This window comes from Haemorhous mexicanus, chromosome 14, assembly GCF_027477595.1.
Source record: "Haemorhous mexicanus isolate bHaeMex1 chromosome 14, bHaeMex1.pri, whole genome shotgun sequence".
In the NCBI taxonomy this organism is placed as follows: Eukaryota; Metazoa; Chordata; class Aves; order Passeriformes; family Fringillidae; genus Haemorhous; species Haemorhous mexicanus.
Genome location: NC_082354.1, coordinates 11,861,960 through 11,883,921, shown reverse-complemented (window position 1 = coordinate 11,883,921; position 21,962 = coordinate 11,861,960). Strand labels below are relative to the sequence as shown.

The 21,962-nt window shown below is 46.8% G+C and overlaps 4 protein-coding genes across 6 annotated transcripts; 3 read left to right on the top strand and 1 right to left on the bottom strand.

The window, feature by feature from the left end:
* The first annotated feature begins 49 nt into the window (after nt 1–49).
* NDUFA1 (NADH:ubiquinone oxidoreductase subunit A1) lies at nt 50–1,033 on the top strand. The gene is made up of 3 exons (XM_059859590.1): nt 50–372; nt 558–647; nt 938–1,033. The coding sequence occupies exons 1-3, from the start codon at nt 271–273 to the stop codon at nt 956–958; spliced, it is 213 nt and encodes a 70-aa protein (XP_059715573.1). The 5' UTR covers nt 50–270; the 3' UTR covers nt 959–1,033.
* Nucleotides 1,034–2,178: 1,145 nt separating this feature from the next.
* AKAP14 (A-kinase anchoring protein 14) lies at nt 2,179–4,828 on the top strand. The gene is made up of 6 exons (XM_059859589.1): nt 2,179–2,492; nt 2,621–2,740; nt 2,813–2,904; nt 3,061–3,240; nt 4,216–4,268; nt 4,598–4,828. The coding sequence occupies exons 2-6, from the start codon at nt 2,629–2,631 to the stop codon at nt 4,683–4,685; spliced, it is 525 nt and encodes a 174-aa protein (XP_059715572.1). The 5' UTR covers nt 2,179–2,492; nt 2,621–2,628; the 3' UTR covers nt 4,686–4,828.
* Nucleotides 4,829–4,978: 150 nt separating this feature from the next.
* NKAP (NFKB activating protein) lies at nt 4,979–11,092 on the bottom strand. The gene is made up of 9 exons (XM_059859587.1): nt 10,837–11,092; nt 10,344–10,424; nt 9,899–9,972; nt 9,563–9,682; nt 8,925–8,970; nt 8,424–8,539; nt 8,199–8,274; nt 7,592–7,741; nt 4,979–6,298 (listed from the first exon to the last, which is right to left on the bottom strand). The coding sequence occupies exons 1-9, from the start codon at nt 11,076–11,078 to the stop codon at nt 6,124–6,126; spliced, it is 1,080 nt and encodes a 359-aa protein (XP_059715570.1). The 5' UTR covers nt 11,079–11,092; the 3' UTR covers nt 4,979–6,123.
* Nucleotides 11,093–11,176: 84 nt separating this feature from the next.
* On the top strand, nt 11,177–21,221 carry ZBTB33 (zinc finger and BTB domain containing 33). Of its 3 annotated transcripts, none has more exons than XM_059859648.1 (2): nt 11,177–11,291; nt 16,215–21,221. In XM_059859648.1, the coding sequence occupies exons 1-2, from the start codon at nt 11,264–11,266 to the stop codon at nt 18,248–18,250; spliced, it is 2,064 nt and encodes a 687-aa protein (XP_059715631.1). In that variant the 5' UTR covers nt 11,177–11,263; the 3' UTR covers nt 18,251–21,221. The 3 variants fall into 3 exon arrangements, with proteins under 3 accessions (XP_059715631.1, XP_059715632.1, XP_059715633.1); XM_059859649.1 differs by lacking the exon at nt 11,177–11,291 and adding an exon at nt 14,982–15,120; XM_059859650.1 differs by lacking the exon at nt 11,177–11,291 and adding an exon at nt 15,469–15,486.
* The last annotated feature ends 741 nt before the right edge of the window (nt 21,222–21,962 follow it).

The window sequence follows — 21,962 nt, the reverse complement described above, 5'->3', positions numbered from 1 at the left end:
CCCGCCACCGCTGATCTCGGTGGGGTCAGCGGCCGCGACTGGGACCGAGAGCGGTATCGGGCGAACTGGGACGCGAACACGGCCTCATTTATTGCCAGGGACTGTTCTCCGGCAGCGCCGTCGCTCCCACAGCCCGCTCGGGCCGGCTAGGGTGTGAGGGGGCGCGGGGCAGGCCGGGAAGGGCGCGGGGCAGGCCGGGAGTGCCCCGGCACTCGGCGCAGGGGCAGCGGCACCAGCACCGACACCGACACCGACACCAGCACCGGCGGGATGTGGTACGAGATCCTGCCCGGCATGGCCATCATGGGCGTCTGCCTCAGCGTCCCCGGCCTGGCCACCATATTCATGCACCGCTTGTGTAACGGCGGCAAGGTCAGCGCGGCGCGGGCCGGCAGGTCCCGGGATCCGGGACCCTGAGGCTCCTCTTCCCCACCGGGGCCGCCCTTATCCCCCAGTCCCCTGCATTCCTCTGGGATCCCTTCCTCCCGGGGCTCCCCTTACCCCGCCTTCCCTCGGGAGCCCCTGCCCGACCCTTCACAAGCAGTTTGTGCCTGCAGGAGAAGAGGATCGCCCGCTATCCCTATGAGTGGACGCTGATGGAAAGGGACCGGCGGCTGTCGGGTGTCAACAAACACTATGTGTCCAAGGCAGGTTTGGGGGCGCTGGGCAGGTACCGCCGGGGGGAAGCGGGGCCCAGGGGCTGCTCCCCCATCCCCGAGCTCTGGCATGGCCGCTCAGGTGGGCACTGGTTGCTCTTGTCAGATCTCACTCGGTGCCTGCAGCTGGCCTGCCTCTGGGGATGTGTATTTTAATTTTTGTTCTAATTAAGACCTGGGTAATTAAATAGTGTTTGAAAATCTGTATTTTCAGATATGCCCTATTGCACATTAGTGGCAAGAATGACACAAATATATAGCTGTTATTTTTTCTTTTTCAGGGTCTGGAGAACATAAACTAAGGTGTCAACGCGTTGAAAAATTCATCTATCTATAGAAAATGATTTAATTCTTAAATAAAGTTATACATGTGTTCAGCGCTTGTATTTGTGTTGCTGTGGTGGGGTGACCCTTGCTGGACACCAGGTGCCCGCCAAAGCCACTCTGTCACTCCTGTCCTCATCTGGACAGGAGAGAGAAAATACATTGAAAGGCTCGTGAGTTGAGACAAGAACAGGGAGAGACCATTCATCAGTTACTGTCACAGGCAAATGAGTTATGACCATTCATCAGTTACTGTCACAGGCAAATGAGACTCAACTTGGAGAAGTTCATTAATGTATGAAATTCATTTAATGTATTGTCAGATAACAGCAGGGTAATGAGAAGTTAAACCATAAAACACTTTCCCCCCACTCCTCCATTCTTCCTGGGTTCAGCTTCACTCATTATATTTTCTCCCTCCTCCCTGCTGAGCTGCACAGGGTGATAGGAACTGGGGGTTGTGGTCAATGTCATCCCATGTCTCTGTTGCTCATTCCTCCTCTGGGGACGACTCCTTACACTCTTCCCCTGCTCCAGCATGGGGTCCCTCCCATGGGAGACTCCTTCACTAACTTCTCCAGTGGGAGTGCTTCCCCCGGGCTGCAGTTCTTCATGAACTGCTCCAGCATGGATCCCACACAGTCCCTGAAGGTGCAGTCCTTCAGGAACCAGCTGCTCCAGCAGGGTCACATTTCCTGCCAGCAAACCTGCTCCAGTGGGCTCCTCTCTCCATGGGCACAAGGGTCCTGCCACAGCCTGCTCCAGCATGAGCTTCCAGCGGGGTCACAGCCTGGCTACATCCACCTGCTCCAGCGTGGATCACTCTTGGGGTGTGGGTGGATCTCTGCTCCCTCGTGGACCTGCAGGGACACAGCTCACCGTGGTCTGGCAACATGGGCTTCAGGGCAATCTCTGCTCCTGCCCCACGGCCTCTTGTCATGCTGGAAGAGGAGCAGCTGGGAATACAGTGATCTGCTGTGATCTGCTAAAACCTTTCTGGCTTCTGCTGTACAGTCCCTGTGATCCTTTCCTTGTGAAGATCTGTGTGCTGCCAGCGCTGCTGTTCGGAGCCTGCAGCGCCTCAGGGCACCGGGTCGGACAGAGCCTCTGGCAGGGCACAGACTGGAGGCTGCTTTAACTCCCGAATGGCCCCGAGTGGCAAAAATAGGACAAGCAGAGAACCTGCCTAGATCCCAGAGCTGTTTTCTTGCTCATACCGTCCTGCCTGCCCGGGAGACAGCGGCTGCCGGGAGATTTCCGCGGGGCAGGCCCGGCCTCGCCATGGTGACCGCGCGCCGCCCGTGCCCGCGGGGCCGCGCACAGCGGCGGGGACAGCGCCGGGCCCGGGCACGGCTCCCCGGGCTCCCACACCCACCCCGGGACCGCAGCGCCCCGGGCCCCGGCCCCCCGGGCTTCCACACCCACCCCGGGACCGCAGCGCCCCGGGCCCCGGCCCCCACCGCGCCGGTCCGCGGGGCAGAAGTAGCCGCCGGCCCGGGAGCGACAAGCGGCGTGAGCAGGGCCGGGGTACGAACCAGGGGCCGTGAAGGACTGCCCGCTGCTCCCCGTGTTCCTCAGTCGAGGCCTGCAGCTCTCAGACCAGTGTTCGCTCCACGTTTGTGCGTTTATCTCTCTAAAAGTGAAGCCAATGGAGGAGGAAAAGGAAGAAGCTGGCTGTGAGGAAAAAGATCACATCCCCCCAGAAGATGAGAGAAGCAGCACAGAGGACTGTCTTCCAGAGGACAAGGAAAAAGAGAAAGGTATTGTGTTTGCTCTACTAAAATGTGCTGGAGTCTTTTCAGGAGGATTTGTCAGCATTTTATCTGTTTCAGAAAGCAAGCATATCATCAAAAATATCCCGTGGACCACAGCCAAGAACTTCACAGTGGAGAAAGGACAGCAGCAAATTGAAGAACTAATTTCTGTGAGTCACAATTCCATCCACTCAGGAAGGCCACACTTTCTCACTGTTAAGAAGTATGAAAAATCAAAGGAGAGCACCTCTGTTCCTTTTTAGCACCACACTCAAGTCAGCTCTACAAGACATAGGGAGTCTCAGTGTGATGTGTTTATTCAACAGACATGGGACATTCATGAAAGCTGGCTTCACCACTCAGAATTTCTCGAGGAGGAAGAACTGAAGGACAGCAAGAGGTACCATTACAGAGCTTGCTGGGGCCTCCCAACACGAAGAAAACCCATCCCACGAGCAACAGCGAGTGTCTACTTTGTTATAGTGATCTCCAAACTCAAACCTGACGTAAGTACTCAGCAATGGTGTGGATGGACTAGTCCTTTAAGGGACAAGAGTTCAGTGGCATTTCTGAGGCAGGGAAATGCCAAGACAGTGGAGAAGCTTGTGAGGAGCCAGCAGCTCTTGTGAAGATACTCACAAGACCTGGACATTGCCAGAACAATGGCAGGAGATTTAGATGTGGCCTAGAAACATGCCATTGGTTGGCAAGGGGAGCAAGGCACAGAGCAGGAGGCTGGGTTAGTTCCCAAATCACTGACTGATAGAACTTGACAAACAGAATCTGGCAGGATCCTACATCTGCCTTCCTGCTCTTACCATCTTCCCTTTCCAAGCAACAATTGTTCTGGGCAGCTGTAAGAAGGGCTGAGTAGAGGTGAGTTACAGAATGAGGGCTCAGTAGAGAGGGAGTGGCACTTCACTCTTCAAGCTGTCTCAGAATCCTTTTCCTGATCAGCCTGAAGTTTGCACCTGTAAAATGAACTCTTGCAACTCAAGAGAAAAAAATGAAATAAATTGCACTGAGGAGACTTCTTACCTCCAGGCTTAAGTCATACTGAACCTTAGTGTTTCTACTTAACAGCTGTGGATCCCCAAATCATAGTCTGTGGTTTAACCCCAGTTGGCAACTAAGCATCAGAGCTGCTTGCTCACTCCTTCCCCACACGATGGGATGGGGGAGAGAATTGAAAGTGTAAAAAAAGTGTAATAATATTAAAAAATAAATAGAATAATAGTAACAATTTGGGGAAAATAAAAACAAACTGAGGAAAAAACCCTATGAAAGGCAAGTGGTGCAAATGAAAACAATTATTCACCACTCTCCAACTAATGTCCATCCAGTCCCTGAGCAGCATCTTCCCTTCTGCCCCAAACAAATACCCAGGTTATTTTAAAGTAAACAGTATCCCTCTCTTAATTACAATGTCTGCTTTTTGAGGGGCTGTACATGGCCTCTGTCCTGTCTCTGCTGTGTTGCAGACTGCACCTGTGGAGGTGTTCTACAGACTGGAGTCCAGCAGGCTGATTCGGAGGTAAATGTTATTACTCTTCTGTTTTAGCAAGCTTTTCCATTCCAAAACCAAACAGGGAGCTCAATGTAAATAAGTTTGCAATAATAGCAGAGGAGTGGAAGTTGTCAAAATATTGCTCTGTGAAATGACCCTGCTTATCACTAGTCTCACCCCCAAAGGCATGAATTGCCACCCTGTGGGCATCTGCATTCTCAGAAATTTATCCAGCTTTACATGGTCTTTATTGCAGCAGATAGCCTTATGTGGTGGATAAAGGCCAGCTCTCACCTGGCCAAACTTGGATTCAGTATTATGCTTACAATCCACCTTCTTTTTATTCCATTCTCCAGGCCAGAACAGTGTGAGTTTAGAGAAAAGTGGCTTCAGGACATAATTGAAAATAAAATACTGTGTGCAGAAAGACTTGCTTCCCGATGAGCAGCTCCAATTCACCGTTACCAGGCCTCTGTTGTGGAGAACCAAATAAACATGATGGAAAAAAAACTCCCTCTTCCTTAGCAGCATTTCTACTTTGTGGATAGATAAGAAGCATTGAACCTGTGCAAAATGAGCTATGCCCTGCCACGGCAGCTGGCTGTGTGTGACATTCCCTGGCAGGTACAGGTGGGGACAGCAGGATGGAACCAGGTTCCAGAATGTGAATGGTAAGAGGTAGCTGGGCAGGATTTGCTGTTTGTGAATGCCAGGTCTATGGAACTCCAGGGAAAACATTATAGGACTTTAGGACTTTTATTTTCTTGATACAAATATACAAGACATCTCTGCTGCTAGACTTAGAGGAAAAAAAATAAATTAGGAGAACGAGAAAGAAACAACCCATCTCTCAAAACCATTTTGTTTTAAAAACATTTGAGAAAAAGAAGTTCTAGGAGAGATGTTTGGAAATATGCAATTGAATCAAATTTAACCACCACATAAGCACTGCCTGAGCAAAGCCTCCAAGCACAGAGTTTGAAGCAAGCCATGTAATACTGCTGAAACAGACCAAAGTAAAATACTACAGGAGTTAAAACAAGGCTTTAATCTTGAACACTTCCATAAAAAAAAAAACATTTCAAATAAATTGAAAAGATACATCCTTGTTACCACCTGTGTACATCCAGGGGCTCCAATCACTGCACCCCACTGCACTGATGCCTATGTATAACATAGGAGAAAAAGCAAGCAACTTTGGTCTTCACCATGTGTTTCAGTGATTGAAGGGTCAGACCCTCCTGTTACTGTTACTTTACACCTCAGTTGCCATCTGCTTGCTCTAAAGTAACTGAAGCCCATCTGTATTAAATTACAAACTAATTTACAAATATGTACATGTCTGGTTTGAATCACAAACCAAACTCAACTGTTTTGAGGAAAAACCTAAATTTAAAAGACTTGTGAAAAAACAGTGGACTGTCCTGGATCTTAAAACAGGAACTCAGGAGTTCCTTCGTTTTTGCTACTGGTACTAGTAGCTTGTTAAAGGTCTTTCCCAAGCTAAACAATCCTATGATTAATACAAATAAATGGAATTAAAAAAAATCACACTTATTGGCATTAGGTAACAAAACCTTCCCATGGGATCCTTTGGCTTGTTGGATTCGAAGCGAGTGCAGAACATTGACACCTCTAACCTTTCCCACCTGTTCCTGCCTTGCAGCCTTTCTCTTTACAGGGATTCCTTGTAGATGGTAAACAAACCATCCAAGAAAATCTGATGAAAATAACTCTGTGTCCTTGACACAAGTAATCCACTCCTGAGGCTTGGCCCTGTTGGGTGAAAGGTGCTGCAGCACCTGCAGCTTTCTTCAAATCACAACTGGACTGCGCTAGCTGCCACATAGTGCAAGCTATGGTGTACAGCTCAGATGAAGCGTTATTTTTCCTCTTTGCCTTTAGTCTTTCTGTAGACCATCTCTCGAAAGCTTGCAAGGATCTTATTCTCTCGTTTCCTCCTCTCCTCCTGGTTGAAGGATGCCAGAGCTCTCTTTTCATCTGCGCTGTAGATCTGGTTCTCTTTCCGCAGTCGCACAGCTTCCATGCGCCGGTGTCTGCGGGGGAACACGGGGTACATCAGCATGGGCAGGGGCTGTCAGTGCCCTGGCACAGCCTCCAGCCATCAACTGCCCTGAATGCGTTCAGGGGCTTTAAATAAAGATACTGAAGTACTAAAGCCTGAACAACAGGCCCCGAGCCAAAGCTGACCTCTAGATGAACCTTCCAACAAATTGTTATATTTGTATCCACTCCCTAAGGTAATATCCATGATCATTAGTGAAATGTGTAGCGTGATAAGAATATACTTGTCTTTCTGCATTTAGAGCCAGACAAAGGCATGAAATCAGACATCTGGCCATGTTTGAAGGTATGTGATCAAAACCACCTCCCTTGGCTCCTCGAGCCCTGGCCAGGCTGTGGGTGGAACCCAAGAGGAAGATGAAACCAAATGTTCCTGCACTAAAAGTTGTGTAAGCTTGTTTATGCTACAGTCCAAAAGCTGAGCCCTCCCACAGTGAAGATTGAGGCCTTGCCTACAGGTGGACACACCAAGTAGGAATTCCCAGGAATGGTTCTCCAATCCTTTGCTGTGACTGTGGCTCCCCAGCTCATATGAAGATCTGGATTATGGTAAAGTGTTAGGATAACTGGTGATGCATCTTAATCACTCTAAAGAATCTTTTACAGTAATCATTAGGTGCATTACTTAGCTTATCCTTTGTAATTCTTTGCAGTTTTGCACTGTAGCAAATTATACTTAGTCCTTAAAGTTGGTATCTGAATCTTTTGTGCTGACCCTGCCAAGTGGCAAAACAGATACCTAAACTAGAGTATCCAAACTGCACACTAACCTTCCCAGGAAGGAGTGTGGCAGAGCAAGGAACTGATTTCTGGGGATGTCTGTTCTCAGGCAGTCAGCCAGAAGCCTCCCCTACCCCCAGTGTGTCAGCTGCTGGCTCACCAAAATTTAAGTGAGATTCCTGCTGGTCATACAGAAAAAAAGTACAGCCAACCTCTCATACATTGATTTGTCTCCTGCTGAAGGGCCAGCACATCCCCAGGGCTGTCCAAACAGACCACCTTTGAGCCACCTGACACAAGCACCACTTCATGTGAAATAATTAGAAGAGTATTGCCTGTGAAGAACTTTTGCTCTTGAGGAGAAAGTGTCCTTGAAAAACTCACTAGCCATCTCTAGCAATGGGGAGCTTAGTGTAGATTATTGCAAACAGAGCACCTTCTCCTCCATGCTTGCAAGTAGAGCTTTGAAGCAGTCTTCTGTTCAGCCAGCAGAGAAAACAGCTCTTGAAAATTCCACTGAACCATTGCCATCATCAAAACCATACCTGCTGCCACTCATGACATAACCAGAGCTCTCAAACGAAGCGATCTCTTCGCTGGTCAAGCCGATCTCGCCTCTGCGGGGAATGCGCTTCCCTGCTTTGACGTACTCTGCCATGGCTGCACCTTCCCCGGGCAGGAGGGCATGGCCATAGCTAAAAAACAAAAGTGGTGATGTCAATAGCTTCAGATAGAGAGAGCCTGAGCAAAACATCCAACTTCTCTCTTCACTACTATATACAGCTGCATTTTTAAACACTTTCTTATTCTTTCCCACATATTGACCTGTTTCTTCCTTATGGCAACACTAGCAACAATATCTTACAATATCAGTTCGTTCTGATGACACTATGATGTCACAATACTGCAGATCTTTAGAATAAAGGCACTTACAATTGATTTTTCTAGGAATCAAGGCTAAAAAACATAAACCAGACTCTTCTACTCAAATTCAGGCCAGAGGAAAGTCTAGCACTACTAGAACTTCTGTGAATTTCTGGCACAGCATTTCTCCCTCTGCATGCATTATTGTTGCAACAGCCCTTTTGAACAGTAACATTAACACTTGATTTACTTGATTTGATCAAAGTACCATGAGAGTTGGCTACTCACTTCAAAGGCCTATCATCCTGAGATGCGTGAGTTTTGGGAGCCTCTGGTCCAATCAAACTATCAGCTTCAGTATTTTCTGCAACAACCAAATAATGAGGAAGATTAATCTTGTGTCCATTGTTCTCTGTTATCAGAAGGGTTACACAGGTCAGCAACACCTAACAACAAATTCACAAAAAGGACATCAAGAAGTTTCCACCCTAGTTTAAAGTCAGGTGAACCTACTTGACCTCTCTATCCAGAGATCATCCCCTTGAAGCATTTCATCATCGGAATCTTCGCTGCTTGAATCACTGGATTCCTTCCTGCTCTTCTTAGCTTTCTTTTTCTTATACTTCTTCCTGTGATAAAGCCAGACAGACATGCTATTTATCAAAATTTAAAATTAAGGAAGGTGTTTGGAATAATACTCAAATAATTAGTTTCTCAAGGCAACATACACCTATAGGAAGAATGGCTGTCTGCTATTTCATACAAAACACTTTACAACAAAGCCAAGACAATATATATATGCTCTGTTTTGACTTTCATAGAGTGTTAGAAAGTGGCTCTACAGTTGTTTGTGCTGCACAATTGTGTAGATTTAATAAAATCCATCAAATTAATATTATTTTCCAGTTCTTGCAAACTACCCAAGGTCCTCACACTCCCTCAGGGCCTGCGAAGAAAACTGAGCTGCCCTCCAGCCAACAGCAGCCAAAATGACACAGCAACCACAACACTTACTTTTTGTTCTTCTTTTTCCTCTTCTTGCTTTTCTTTTTATCTTCATCTGAAAAAAGAAAGCATATGTATTATCAAAAAGAAATGATTAGTTATAACTTAGTAGCTTACTGCCCTGTGAATGACACGTCATGCCTTTTACAGCCCCAGTGTTCACGGAGCTGTGAACCTCAACCCTAACCCTAAACCCTAGCCCTAACCAAAAGTCAATAATATGGGTTTTCCAGGTCAGAAAGATGTAGGAACAGCAATGCTGGGGCCTTGCTGAGATTGCCTTGGCATGCCTTTTCCAGTCCCAGTGCTCCTAGAGCCATTGGCTCTTTTACTCTCTCAACCCCAAGCCTAACCACTCCCCTAACCCTACTGCTAAGAATTACACTAACCACGCTCCCTACCAATTAACCTAACTACTACCCTAACCCTGAGCCATTCCCAGCACTAACTGCCTCCACCAGAATGCCCCAGTACACCTCCGTGATGGGACCTGTTTATACTGGGAAAGCGTTAGTAGAAAGCTCCCTGCAGTACTGGTCGTATGAGAACATATCAAACAGATCTCTGGCATGAGAGGCCCAGTGGATGCTAAATTCAGAAATCCATTTCCTGAGGCCAGACTGCAAGCTGAAACCCTCTTGTCTTACCACTGGAGTTCTGCTCAGACTCTGAGTCACTGTCACTGTCCTCAGAATGTTTCCTGCGCTTTCTTTTGGATGCTTTACGTTTTTTCTTTTGTCTTTTCTTCTTCTTTTTCTTCTTTTCCTCTGGAATGTTTTAAAACATAACATTAGAGAACAAAGAGCATCTAGTTCCATTTGTATTCCCTAGTCTTCCCAAAGTAATCCCCTCCTTTGAGCTGGAGTCCACCCCAGCCACTTTCACCCATCTAAGCCAGGGAACCTCCTGCAAGCAGCAGCAGCAGATTCTAAGCCACAGTAGCTTCCCATTTTCAAAAAAGCTGTGCAAGCCAAACAAAATACCTTCTGAGCTGGAATCTGAAGAACTACTCTTAGATTTTGCCTCTTCATCTTCTACTGGTGTGTGCTCATCGGAACTGAATAAAATAACAGTTTGCTACTTAAAATCTGTTTTGTTGTACTCAAGATCAAAGGTATACATATAACCAAAGACATTTTGAGTCAATCCTTGCAAGGGAGTAAAATATTAAAGAGCTAATTTAGCCTGGGAACTGCTGTCAGAACCACAACACAACAGTCACCTGATCTACAATAAATCACATATTGCATAATTGGTATGTTGGAATTATTTGGTGGAAGACATACTAATCTCATTATGTTGTTTCAGAAGGGAACTGATACAATAAGTATTGTGACACCATGACTAACGCAGGGATAAAGCGTTTTTATAAACTGAACTGATACGTAATTAATATTATAAAAAACATGAAGAAAGAGTATGCCTCACTCTGGGTCAGGAACTTTTGGTGACAGCCCCCAGACTTCAGGTGCCCCCAGTTCTCCAATTCTCTCTCTCTCATTGAGTCTCCTGTAAAGGAAAACACTGTCACTGACGCCTAGTTTGCAACACCCAGCAGACAAACATTTTAAGTCCTACACGTCAGTGTTTCTAATCGCCTAAAGCAGCTGCAGTAAGGATAAGAAACAACTCGGAGCAAGGAGCAAGCTCGCAGGGGCAGCCTGGCAGCAGAGCTCCGCACACTGCAGAGGATCAGCGGTAGGAGCTGTTACCCCTTTCCAGCCGAGCTCCATCCCGTCCCCCTGGGCGGTCCTGCCCGCGGGGAACGCACGGAGAGCCCGTGGAGGGACTGTGAGTCCGTGACGGGGCCGTACAGAACCAGGCCCGGCCGCTCCCGCGGCACCCGCCCCTCCCGGGAGCGCCGTCCCTTCTGTGCGGAGCGGGGCCCGGCAGGGCAGGCCCGACCCGCGCCGGCGCTCACCTCTGCCGCAGGATCTCCTCCTTCTCCTTCTCGTAGTACTCGGGCCATTTGCCGTGGTGGTGGTGCCCGTGGTGCGCGGAGGAGCGCGGCGCGCCGGGGCTGCGGGACCGGCTGCGGCTCCGCCGGTGGCTCAGGCGCCTCGGGCCATTGCGCTCGCGGGACCGGGAGCGGGACCGCGAGCGGCGGCCGCGGCGCTCGGAGCTGGCGGCGGGCGGGGAGCGGGAGCGCGACGCGGGCGCCATGGCGGAAGCGGAGGCGCTTCCGGCAGCTTCCGGTGCCCTCCCGGCCGGCCGGGCGGGAGCGGGGAGGGGCGGGAGCGGGGCGGCCCCGCCCGCGGGGTCACCGCCCCACCCGCCCGGCCGGCAACGCGGCGGCGGTCGCGGCGGCGGCGGCTCCTTTTGTGCCCCGCGGCGGCCGCCCGGCAGCGATGGACGCGCGCACGGCGGCGGCGGAAGGTGAGGCACCGGCGGGGCGCGAGCCGCGGGTGGGGGGCGGTGGCGGCGCGGGCCCGGCTCCGCCCCGCTCCGCGGGCACCGGCGCGGGGCCGCGGCCCCGGGAGCTGTCCAGGGCGGCCCGGCAGCAGCACCGCCCCGCGGACAGCTCACCGTGCCCCGGCGGGGTTCCCCCTTCCTGCCCGGGCCCGGCGCCGCCTGACACAGCCCGGCCGGGCAAGGCCCGGTCTCGCGTATTCGGGCGCCCGGCGCCTCCCAGCGCGGCCTGACACGGCGCTGGCGCCGCTCCGCTGCAGCATCTCGGGGCAAAGCTGACAGGACGAGAGGAAATGGCCCCAAGTTGCGTCAGGGGAGGTTTAGGTTGGGTATTAGGAAATTTTTTTCATGGGAAAGGTTATCAAGGACAGAAATAGGCTGCCCGGCGAACTGGTGGAGTCGCCATCCCCGGAAATGTTAAAAAGCCGAGTGGCATTTAAGGACACGGTTTCATGGTGAACATGGTGCTGGCGCTGGGCTCCAGCGGCTCCAACTCGGTTGGAGTTGATCTTAAGTCTTTTCCTTAGCCTTTATCTATAAAGATGATAGAAATTATGTATTCAGATAAGACACCCACTCTTCTGTGAGCGCCCTTCCCCCTCAGTTTTGACCACGTTACCACGGAGCTTTCTTAACTGAGCCCCGAGTTTCTGCTCGGCTCTGGAAGTGCAGTGTACGACGGCTGCGTCTGGCCAGCTCTGTGTAAACGGGGCATTTTGGACAGCTGCTCCACCCTGGGAAACCCATGATCGTTTATGCTGTCTAGAAATTATGTCAGGGTATGCCAGTCTCTTTTTCACAAATGAAACAGTATTTTAATTCCCAAACCTACCATAAGCAGCATAAACAAATCTGTAAGATGAAGGAAGCCTATTTAAATTGTGTATTTTTTGGGTAAAAGGAACCATGTGCAGAACAGGGAGGGAAAAGATTTACCAGAGATTGCCCATGTGTGTGGCGTTAGTGTTGCCTGTGTCTGTGTGAGCACAGCCCAGTTTTTCCCTTCTTTGGATTATTTTGGCAAACTAATTTTGGATTATTTCAGATCTAACTAAATGGTCACTAAAACATCTGCCTCGGGAGTACTCTGCAACTGTGTTAGCTAATATTGTTGGGTGACTTGAAGTGCACAAGTTATAATGTCATGCAGTACATAACAGCATCTACAACAACTACTAATGTCAATAAAAAGAATCACTGGACTCTTAATTCAGTTATATGAGGCTTTATATAATGGGATTGGCAGGAGAAATACTCTCAGAGATTTCTTCAAAGCACAAATAATGGAGATTTGTATTTTAGAGTCTTTCAGAAGCAGTAGTGTTTTATTTGAAATTTCCACAGTGGAAGAATATTTCTGTCCTTAAAGGGAGTCTTACGTAGGATAATATTGAATTTCAATTTTATTGAAAACCCTTAGCTGTTCTGCTTATAAAATTTAATTTATTTTCATGTAAAATACATGTTTTCATGAAGAAGAATGTTACTTTGTCTCTCAAATTTGTCAGCTCTTTAAAATAATTTTTTATTCTCACAAAGTGGATTTTTTAAAACCGAAAGAGCTTCTCAAATTCCTTAATTGAAAACTTGTTACTGAATTGCATACTGTTTTGTCTTCTGGCACAAGCCTGCACATAAATTTCTTTAAATTTGTACTTCATATTTTCAGAGCCTTCATCCCAAAGTTTTTGTCTTCCATACATTAAGATAAAAATTGCTATTGGGTCTCTTACGTATTTTTTCAGTTCCAAGAAGACCACATGTAGTTCTGTATCCTAGGTGTTTATTGTCAATATCTTAGGTAAAATGGTTCTTTTATATTGTTATTTATATTGTAAGGTTTTATGTGACTTGAAAAACCAAACACTTTCTTGGTTTTTCTAAACATAAAAGTGGAAAAAACAACCCCTAAACTAGGAGATGCATGCTGACAAAAAAAAAAAAGCACATTGAAATTCAGCTTTCAGGTGCAGCAAGATGGTGACAGCTTCAGTCAAAGTGGCTGAGCTGGGGAGAGCATTAGCTGTGTCCTGACTGCAGCAATGTGACAGGGGCGTTCAGATTTTATATCTGACAGAAGGAGTTGCCATAGAGAAAACCTGCTGTGAGAAAGGTAAAAGCCAAGGAGATGGTGCAGCTCTCCCAGCCTCTTTTAAATTAGGCAGCATTTCTGTGCCTCAGAATAAATGGTTCAAACCTGATTTTTGAGATCTAGTGATGCTTCAGGAGCAGGGATCCCTCCTTCAGTGCTCATCTGTAACTTTATATTTTCCTGTTAGTTATTTAGTATTGGAAGAGGCAGTGAGGAGACAAGTCCTTAAAGCTGGAGGATGAAAGGCTAAGAAATTGTTTAATTTGGGCCATCACACATTTTTGGAGGAGAAAAAAAAGCACTGGATTAAATATTAAAACAATTATAGTATTATTTTCATTTAATATAGCCTCATTTTAAAAATTATAAAGAACCTGTATCAAAGGAGAAAAGAATTGAAGGGTCATATGAGGAAGAAAACCCTATGTTTTCCCTGATGATTGTTTTCTATTATGTATCCTCATTCATTTGACTCTCTGGTAAAAACTATTAAAAAATAGAAACTGCTTTTGTAACATTTAAAATTTGAAGGCTCACTTCAAAAAGGCACTTGTGTTACTAACTATATAAATACAGGGAGCCTGGCAGGTGATTTTTTTGCTAGAAGAAAGATTATTATTCTTGCTAGAAGAAAGATTATAATGTATTTCTTGCTCATAAACCTGGGCAGGATCATTTCATTGCTGATTTATGAGGTGAAGGATTGCAGTCATGTCTGCCAGTGGCTGTGGCCTGTTATGTTTTTCGTTGAACTTGACAGGACGTTTGTTCTTGTCAAAGTTTTTGAATCTTAAGAAAAATAACGAGCCCCTGCAGTTAAAGTCCACAGAATGCTTGGGGGGGGAGGGGGGGGGGAAAGGAACAGATCAGTAACCAAAGACGAAAAATATCTTTTGTGATCTTGGTATTCTTCGAGCATTCCTGAACAGCAAGAGTTTCCAAGAGACCGCGCTGTGGATGTGTCACTTTGGTGGTCACATGTCGAATGTGCATTTGAGTCATTTTAATTAAAGGCACTTTGTGTCAAAGCCGTACATGTCTGTAGAGCTGCTGGCAAAGTCTAACACGTGTCCCTGTGGCGCAAAGGATTCCAAATAAATGCTCCCGCACGGGAGCAAGGGTGCTCAGGTGTGGGTTTGAGCTCCCCTCGGTGCTGGGCGGAGGTGCCGGCTGCGTCAGCGTTGGCAGAGCAGCGCCGATGCCCCCAGGAAGGAAATGACACTCAGCGGGAAATAGCGTCTGCACGGCCCTATCCACACGGTCAGCCGTAAGGCAGGTGCCGGGGTTTGCCGCCGCCTCCGCCCGGGACGCGGGGGAACCGGGAGTCCGGCGGGAATTGCCGAGGCCGCAGCAAAGCCCGTGTGCGGGACCCGAGGTGTCGCACGACCTGCGCTAGAGCAGGGTCGGGGCCGCACACTCGCACCTCCGCAGGCGGCCTCCTGCAGGCGGGGGCCGGTGACGCGGGCGGTGCGTCCCAGGCAGCGTGCGGAGCCCCGCGGCCTCGGGGCTGCCGGCGCGGGGAGCGCGGGGCGGGCCCGGCCCAGACGGGAGCGGCGGGAGCGCGGCCCGGCCCCGCCCCGGCCCGAAGGTTCCCGAGGCCGCTCGGGTCAGAGCCGAGGGCAGCGCCGGCAGCGCCCTCCGGCGGCGGTGCGGAGGGTCCGGAGGTGCGGCCGGCGGCGGGGCAGCGGCCGGAGCACGGCGCAGGTAACGCAGGGAAGGCGGGCTCGGCTGCCCCTCTCGCCCCGCTGGGGGTCAGCACGGCTCAGCGAGCGAGGAGCGGCGGAGGGGCCGCGGAGGAGCCGCCCGTCAGCCCGGGCCCGGTGCTGCCAGGCCGCTCCCCGGGCCCGCCGCTGTCAGCGCCGCCGTTCCCGTTCGGCTTCCGGCCGCGGACCGGCCGCTGCTGCCCCGGCGGCGGCCCCGCTCGGAGCGCGGTTCTCACGGCCGGCCCCCCCGGGGTCGCGGGGCCAGCCGGGCGGGACGCGCTCCCCGGGCTGGCGAGCGGCGGCCGTGGGGCTCCGGCCCCGGCGTCTCATCCGGCCCGGCCCGGCCTGCGGAAATAAAAGTTTAGGGGTAACGTTAGAGCCCGTGGCTCGCTGTTCTGTATTTTGATGTTGCTTTTTACGGCTTACTGGGAGGCTTTGATTGGGCAGTGGTGGGAGATAGGTTACTTTGACTTAGCAGATCTATTTTGCTATGGTGCTGCTTCAGTGTCTCAGTTTGAAATACATAGCCTTGCAAATATATGACATGGGGTTAAAAAAAGATTATTTTTCTGGGTAAGGAAAAGTTTCTTTTTCTGGGGAAGGAAGTACACTATCCATAGTGTTTTCATTAACTCAGTTGACTGGTAATATGCAGACACACAGATTCTGGTGTCGGGCCATAAATAACTTCATGCTATTGGGCTTTCTCATAACAATCTGTGGAATATTTCACAATTAAAAAGAAATTACTAATAATGTTTAAAGCTGCTTTTGGGACCCAAAACTTCCATCTTCTTGGTTTTACAATTACCTTACTTGCTGTTGCTTAAGATGAGGTGTTGTTTCTTTGTTCCTCACCTTGTAAAAGCAGAGGATTTATTCAGAATTCCACTTACCTTGTGGAGAATAGGAAAGGACAAACAACAATAAGAAACAAATTTGCACAGTGCAGTAGCACATAATCTTCTGAGCAGTATCTCAGATTTGTTTTTTCCTAAAGAAGGAATAGACAGTAAATATGCGAATGTTGTCATGTGGTTAAAACTGTAAATCTGCATTTTTACTAATTTGATATCTTTTGCTTTCCTTTTGTAGGAATGGAGGGGAAAAAACTTATTTCTGCAACAGACACGCAATATTCTAGTGTGCTCCTTCAGTCTTTGAATGAACAACGTGGCCATGGACTTTTTTGTGATGTTACAGTCATTGTGGAGGACCGGAAATTTCGAGCTCACAGAAACATCCTTTCAGCCTCAAGCACTTATTTTCACCAGCTTTTCTCAGTGGCTGGTCAAGTAGTTGAACTGAGCTTTGTAAGAGCAGAAATTTTTGCAGAAATTCTTAATTATATTTATAGTTCCAAAATAATCAGTGTCCGATCTGATTTACTTGATGAACTGATTAAATCAGGGCAGGAGCTGGGTGTTAAGTTCATAGCTGATCTGGGCATACCTCCGGCTGAAGGCAAGAATGTGCCAAGTGAGATCAAAGACAGTGCTTCAGTAACTTCAGCTTCTAGTCCAAATCAAAGAGATGCTGAAACACAGGTGACTGTAATCAGGCCAGAGGGTCAAGAGGCAGCAGATGGGATGCCAGTTATAACACAGTCATTCTCCTTACATGGCATAGAATATGAGACTACAAAAATTACAGTGAGCGATTCGGATGAGGAGGATGATGATGTAATTTTTTGTTCTGAGATTGTTCCTCCAAAAGAATGTACTAAAGACAAAAATGCTGCAAGCCAGAGCCAGCCTTGCTCAAGTCCAGCTGGAGCTTCTGACCAAAAATCCTGTGGCAGTGGTAGCTCTCCCCATTTGACAAACAGCACAGCAGCTCAGAACCTCACTTTGTCTGCCACTCAGCTAAGCACGAGCCAAACACAGTCAGGTGCTGAATCATTCGTCTCGGCAACGCCACAGCATTTTACTCCTAATATCATTGTGCTAAACAAGCCTCTGCTTAACTCATCGCTTGGTGCCAGCTCCTTGCATCAAACACATGTGACTCCTACAATTAATTTACTTGAGGAGAACCAGCAGCCATCCAATAATGGCTCTGTAACTGAAGTGGAAGCAACTGCTGTTGATGATGAAGAGGTTGTTGAAGATGATATCATTAGCTCCTCTAGTCCTGCTTCGGTCAGCAGCAGCTCTTTGGTTCAGCAGTCTTCTGTTCCTAAGGCAGGGAGCACTGAAGGATCAGGTGTACAGAAAAAACAGGTTGTTACATTTTCACAAGAGCCATCTACTAAAGCTGGAGAATTTAAAATAAAAATCTCAGATGTCCTTTCTGGAAACAACAAGGAATTAAGTTCGGGTCTAACATCAAAGAATGTGGCAGATGGGCAGAAAATCATAACATTAGATACAGCAACTGAAATAGGAGGCTTATCCACAGGCTGTAAGGTGTATGCAAATATCGGTGAGGATACCTACGACATAGTCATCCCTGTGAAGGGTGACTCTGAGGAAGGGGAAGCCAAGCCTGATGACACACCCAAAAAGTCTGGCGATGAATCTCCAAAGGGGAAACGCATGAAAGTAAAGCACGACGACCACTACGAGCTCATAGTGGACGGCAGAGTCTACTACATCTGCATCGTGTGCAAGAGGTCGTACGCGTGCCTGACGAGCTTGCGGAGACATTTCAACGTGCACTCCTGGGAGAAGAAGTACCCGTGTCACTACTGTGACAAAGTCTTTGCTCTCGCGGAGTATCGCACCAAGCACGAACTTCACCACACCGGGGAGCGAAGGTACCAGTGCTTGACGTGCGGCAAATCTTTCATCAACTACCAAATCACCATCTCGCACATCAGATCCGTTCACAGCCAGGACCCCTCCGGGGACACCAAGCTGTACCGGCTGCACCCCTGCAGGTCCCTGCAGATCAGGCAGTACGCCTACATCAGTGACCGCCCCAGCAGCGTCCCGGGCATGAACGAGGGGGGAGTTGTCTATCGGGTTGGCTCAGGGAAGGATGGCACTGAGGGAACAACGTCCAACTCTCCGGCCAAACAAATCACCTGGGATGACATTTTCGTTCCGCAGGGAAATGAAACAATTTTTAAACAAAACCCGTCAGAGGGAAGTACTGAATTTGAGTTTGTGATACCAGAATCTTACTGAAATGTTTGAAATGCTGGAAAAAAGGGTTCAGTGCAGGAGCATTGCAGCTGTTTTAACTGAACTGTTGAAATTGCTGTAAAAAGCAAAGGTTGAAGTCAAAAGAAGTTAACTTGTTCTACCAAGTAACCAAATGGTAACACTGAGATGGACCATGTTAACTGCCGTGATTTGTGGAAGCAATTAATCAGAAAATTTACTTGAATAGAGAGTGAGACATTCTAAGGCACTATCAGAGTTTTCAGATATGTTAAATTTGATCGAAACATGAGGATTTGTGGCTTGAAAATATACAATTCCTTCTAAAGAGCTATAAATATTTCTAAACTAACTGAGGTGTTTCCTGTACCCATACTTACCATGTAAACCCTTTCTTTCATGTTAGCACTTTAATGCTGAATTCTGTTTAGATGTTAACCAAGAAAACAGTAAGATTTTTTCATCATAGTCTCTTGGTCATGGAACCATTTAAAAAAACAATCCCACAACTCTCATTTTTGAACAAGGGGCCAAATACATGATCCCCTACTACACTGGAGTAGTCTGTTTTTGAGCTAGCATCCTAATTCTGCTTTTATAAATATTATTAATCATCTGTCTTCATGCAAAAAGTCTTGTCAACAAGCAATACTCAGTTAGGGCTAACTTGAACAAACTTTACTTACACTTGGCTGTGTGGTGAGCTAAGTATTCAGTGTCCTGGACCTTGTTATTTTACTCTTTTTGCAATGGGAAGAAACTCAACCCTACAAAGCTGAATAATGAAGAAGTGTAGAACACTTAGGAAGGAGATAATTTTACCTTCTTACAGCTTGAGAAATATTGTTGTGTTTTCTTACTGCTGGAAAAAATGCCAGTAATTAGTTTGACATAAAGTGCTGTTCCTTTTTTTTTTTTTTTTCACTTCAAGAAGAAGGGCTTCAGTCCAGAATTTTGAAATTATAAAAATATTATTTGTTTTTAGCTGAAGACTTCTCAAAACTATGAATTCATGTAAGTGCTGTATTGGTTTTGCACTGAGACTGCTGAAGATCCTGTATGCCTGTTTGGCTGGATCTTCAAGTGTAACAGGGATTTGGATTTCACCCCGCACTTGCCCCCGTTTATACATTTTGGAAGATGAGGACTAAACCAACAACCAGAAAATACCCTTTATTCACCATGACCCAAAGTATAATTTCTTTGCAATTGTCTAGTTGTCACCTGTTTCCAGGTCTGGGTTTATTATGTTGCCATTTAACTCTCATTTGGTGCCTGTTTTAACAGTTTAAAGATGAATTAGATGTCCAACCTGATCAGGAAATGGTAGAGAAAACCAGCTGTTTGCTGGAGTCCTAGTTTAGCATTTCAGAGTTAGTGACTCGTTGAATTTTTGTAAATGGTAATATGAAAACTCCTCAAGTTCTAGAGGTGACTGGGAAAGACTATTGTGCGTAGTACTAGTTATGGAAACCTTTAATTGCTTAAATTGCAGTTACAGGTTTCTCTTTTCTTTTTCATGTTTTACGTTAGTATCTTGATTTTATGACTCTCAAAGTTAAAGGTTTTAGACATACAGTACTTTTCACAGAAAGGCACTTAAATGGTAAACAGTTCAAATATAAGTTGAGCTACAAAAACGATACCAGAAATCCGTGTGAGCAGTGATGGGAGGAGGATTTGTTTACATGGTGCATGTGATGCTCAGCACTTCTCCTTTGTCAGCCAAGAACATGATATACCTGATTATTTCCAGATCATATTGCTGACCCCTTTGAATACAAAGGGTCATGCTTTAAATGTGGGATGTAACTGAGGTGGCATTTCTGCAGTCACACATAATCCTCATGGGGCGTGAGTGTGGATTGCCTGTGTTGCACAGTTGGCTGGTGCTGTGGTGGGACTTCCTCAACTTTGTGACAAGACAAATGCAATGTTATTTTTGTTATTGACATGACACATGTTTAATCACAGAATGGTCTTGAGTTGGAAGGGACCCACAAGGATCATTGAGCCCAACTCTTAAGTAAATGGCCTGTGTTGGGATCTGGAATTAAGCATACATTACAAAGTGCAGAATTAAACATAATGGCTATCACTATTTGCTGCTGATATATTTAGAACCTTAAATTAAACTGTGCCTAGTAAAGGTCTCTTTTTGGAGGAAAACTGGAAAATTAGGGCTTTGTAACTATTTTTGCTAGAAGACTCGTGCTTGCATGTGTCTCAGGGTCTTCAGTTTTCCTTGGAAGTGATTTTGATATCCAAAGTCCAGAGGTATGTAAAGCATTTTTTTAATTTCACTTCCGGTATTTATTGGTTTGGAAACATGTTAAATCCATTCTTTGAGAACTTTTTATGGGGCCATGAGTAAGCTTTTTTATTTAGATTTCTGGCTATTGCACTTAACATTTGTGTTTTTGTTTGTTTTTGTAAGCATTTAACTTCCAGTTTAACTTAATGAAAAAACTTATGTAAATATTAATAAATTGGCTTTGAGATAATGGAAGAAAAAGGTTGAATCTGACAAGCATTTATACAGAAATGAAAAATTTCAACAGACTAAGGTAGCAAACCTCACAATCATTTATTATGCCTATAAACCCATTTACAGATCTGCTGCAGAATATGGTAATGGTGGCTGCATCCTCACTGCCTGGTTTCTTTGGGGATACATACCATAACATTCCACTCTGTGAACTAAATGAATATTGAATAACATCTACTGCTTATTTATTTTGTTCTGTTAAAGCATGCAGCTTATAAAAAGATGCAGAAGCTGACAACTATATACATTGAGTTCTGAGATCTACAGCTATTGCCTAGGAAATGTTCCACATGAACATTCCTTGGTTTTCCCCAGTCTGTGATGTATATAGTTGTACAGTCTTTCCTTAACATACTTTTTAAAGTTGTGTTCTACTTTTCATTAATCAACACGTGGTATTAGTTTTTAGAGCTTTCTATGGCAAAAATAAAAAAGTTTAATTCTCCAGGTGAGCGTAGTATGTTTCTTTTTGATGGCAACTCAGTTTCTATAGTCTGACATGTTTGTAGCTTCCTTTTCCATGTCTTTGGGAATAGCAGGGAACCCACTGTTGGGGGGAACAGGGAGGGGTGCTTTTATTTGGGCCTTAGTTTTGTTTGTTTATTTTGATGCTGTTTAATTGGTTTTGTTGAACAGTTTCCAAGAAAGCAAATCAGCTCAACAACTCCAGTGTGCTGTGAGCTGAATGCTGTGATGGATGGAGTGGATGGGAACTCTGAGCCTCTGCAACACTGACCAGCTGCTGGCATTGCAAATGAGCTCAAAGTCAACAAAACCCCTGCCTAGGGACCAGTAAAACGTACATGGTGACCAGTGCTGTGCTTTCAGCTCACTCGTGGCTTGGGCTCTTCTTACCAGCTGCTGACTGGTTGTGATTTGCAAGAGTTCCATTGCTGGTGACCTGGGGCCAACAGGAAAGAGTCATTTACTTTGTGTAGACTTCTTATTGCATGTAGGAATGCCAAATTATGTTCTAGATGCCTTTATCTCCTTGGCATAGGGCTTCAGCCTCGCTCTGCTGACATCATCAGCACAGAATATGCCCAAAGTAAGCAAAGGAGACACCAAGACTGCACTGGTTGGATTATTCAGATCTCTGTTAAGTGAAAAATCAGCAATAATAACTTTAGAGGGCTTGAGGTCAGGGCACCATGTTATAGTAAAACTGCAGAATTATCAAGTGCAGTG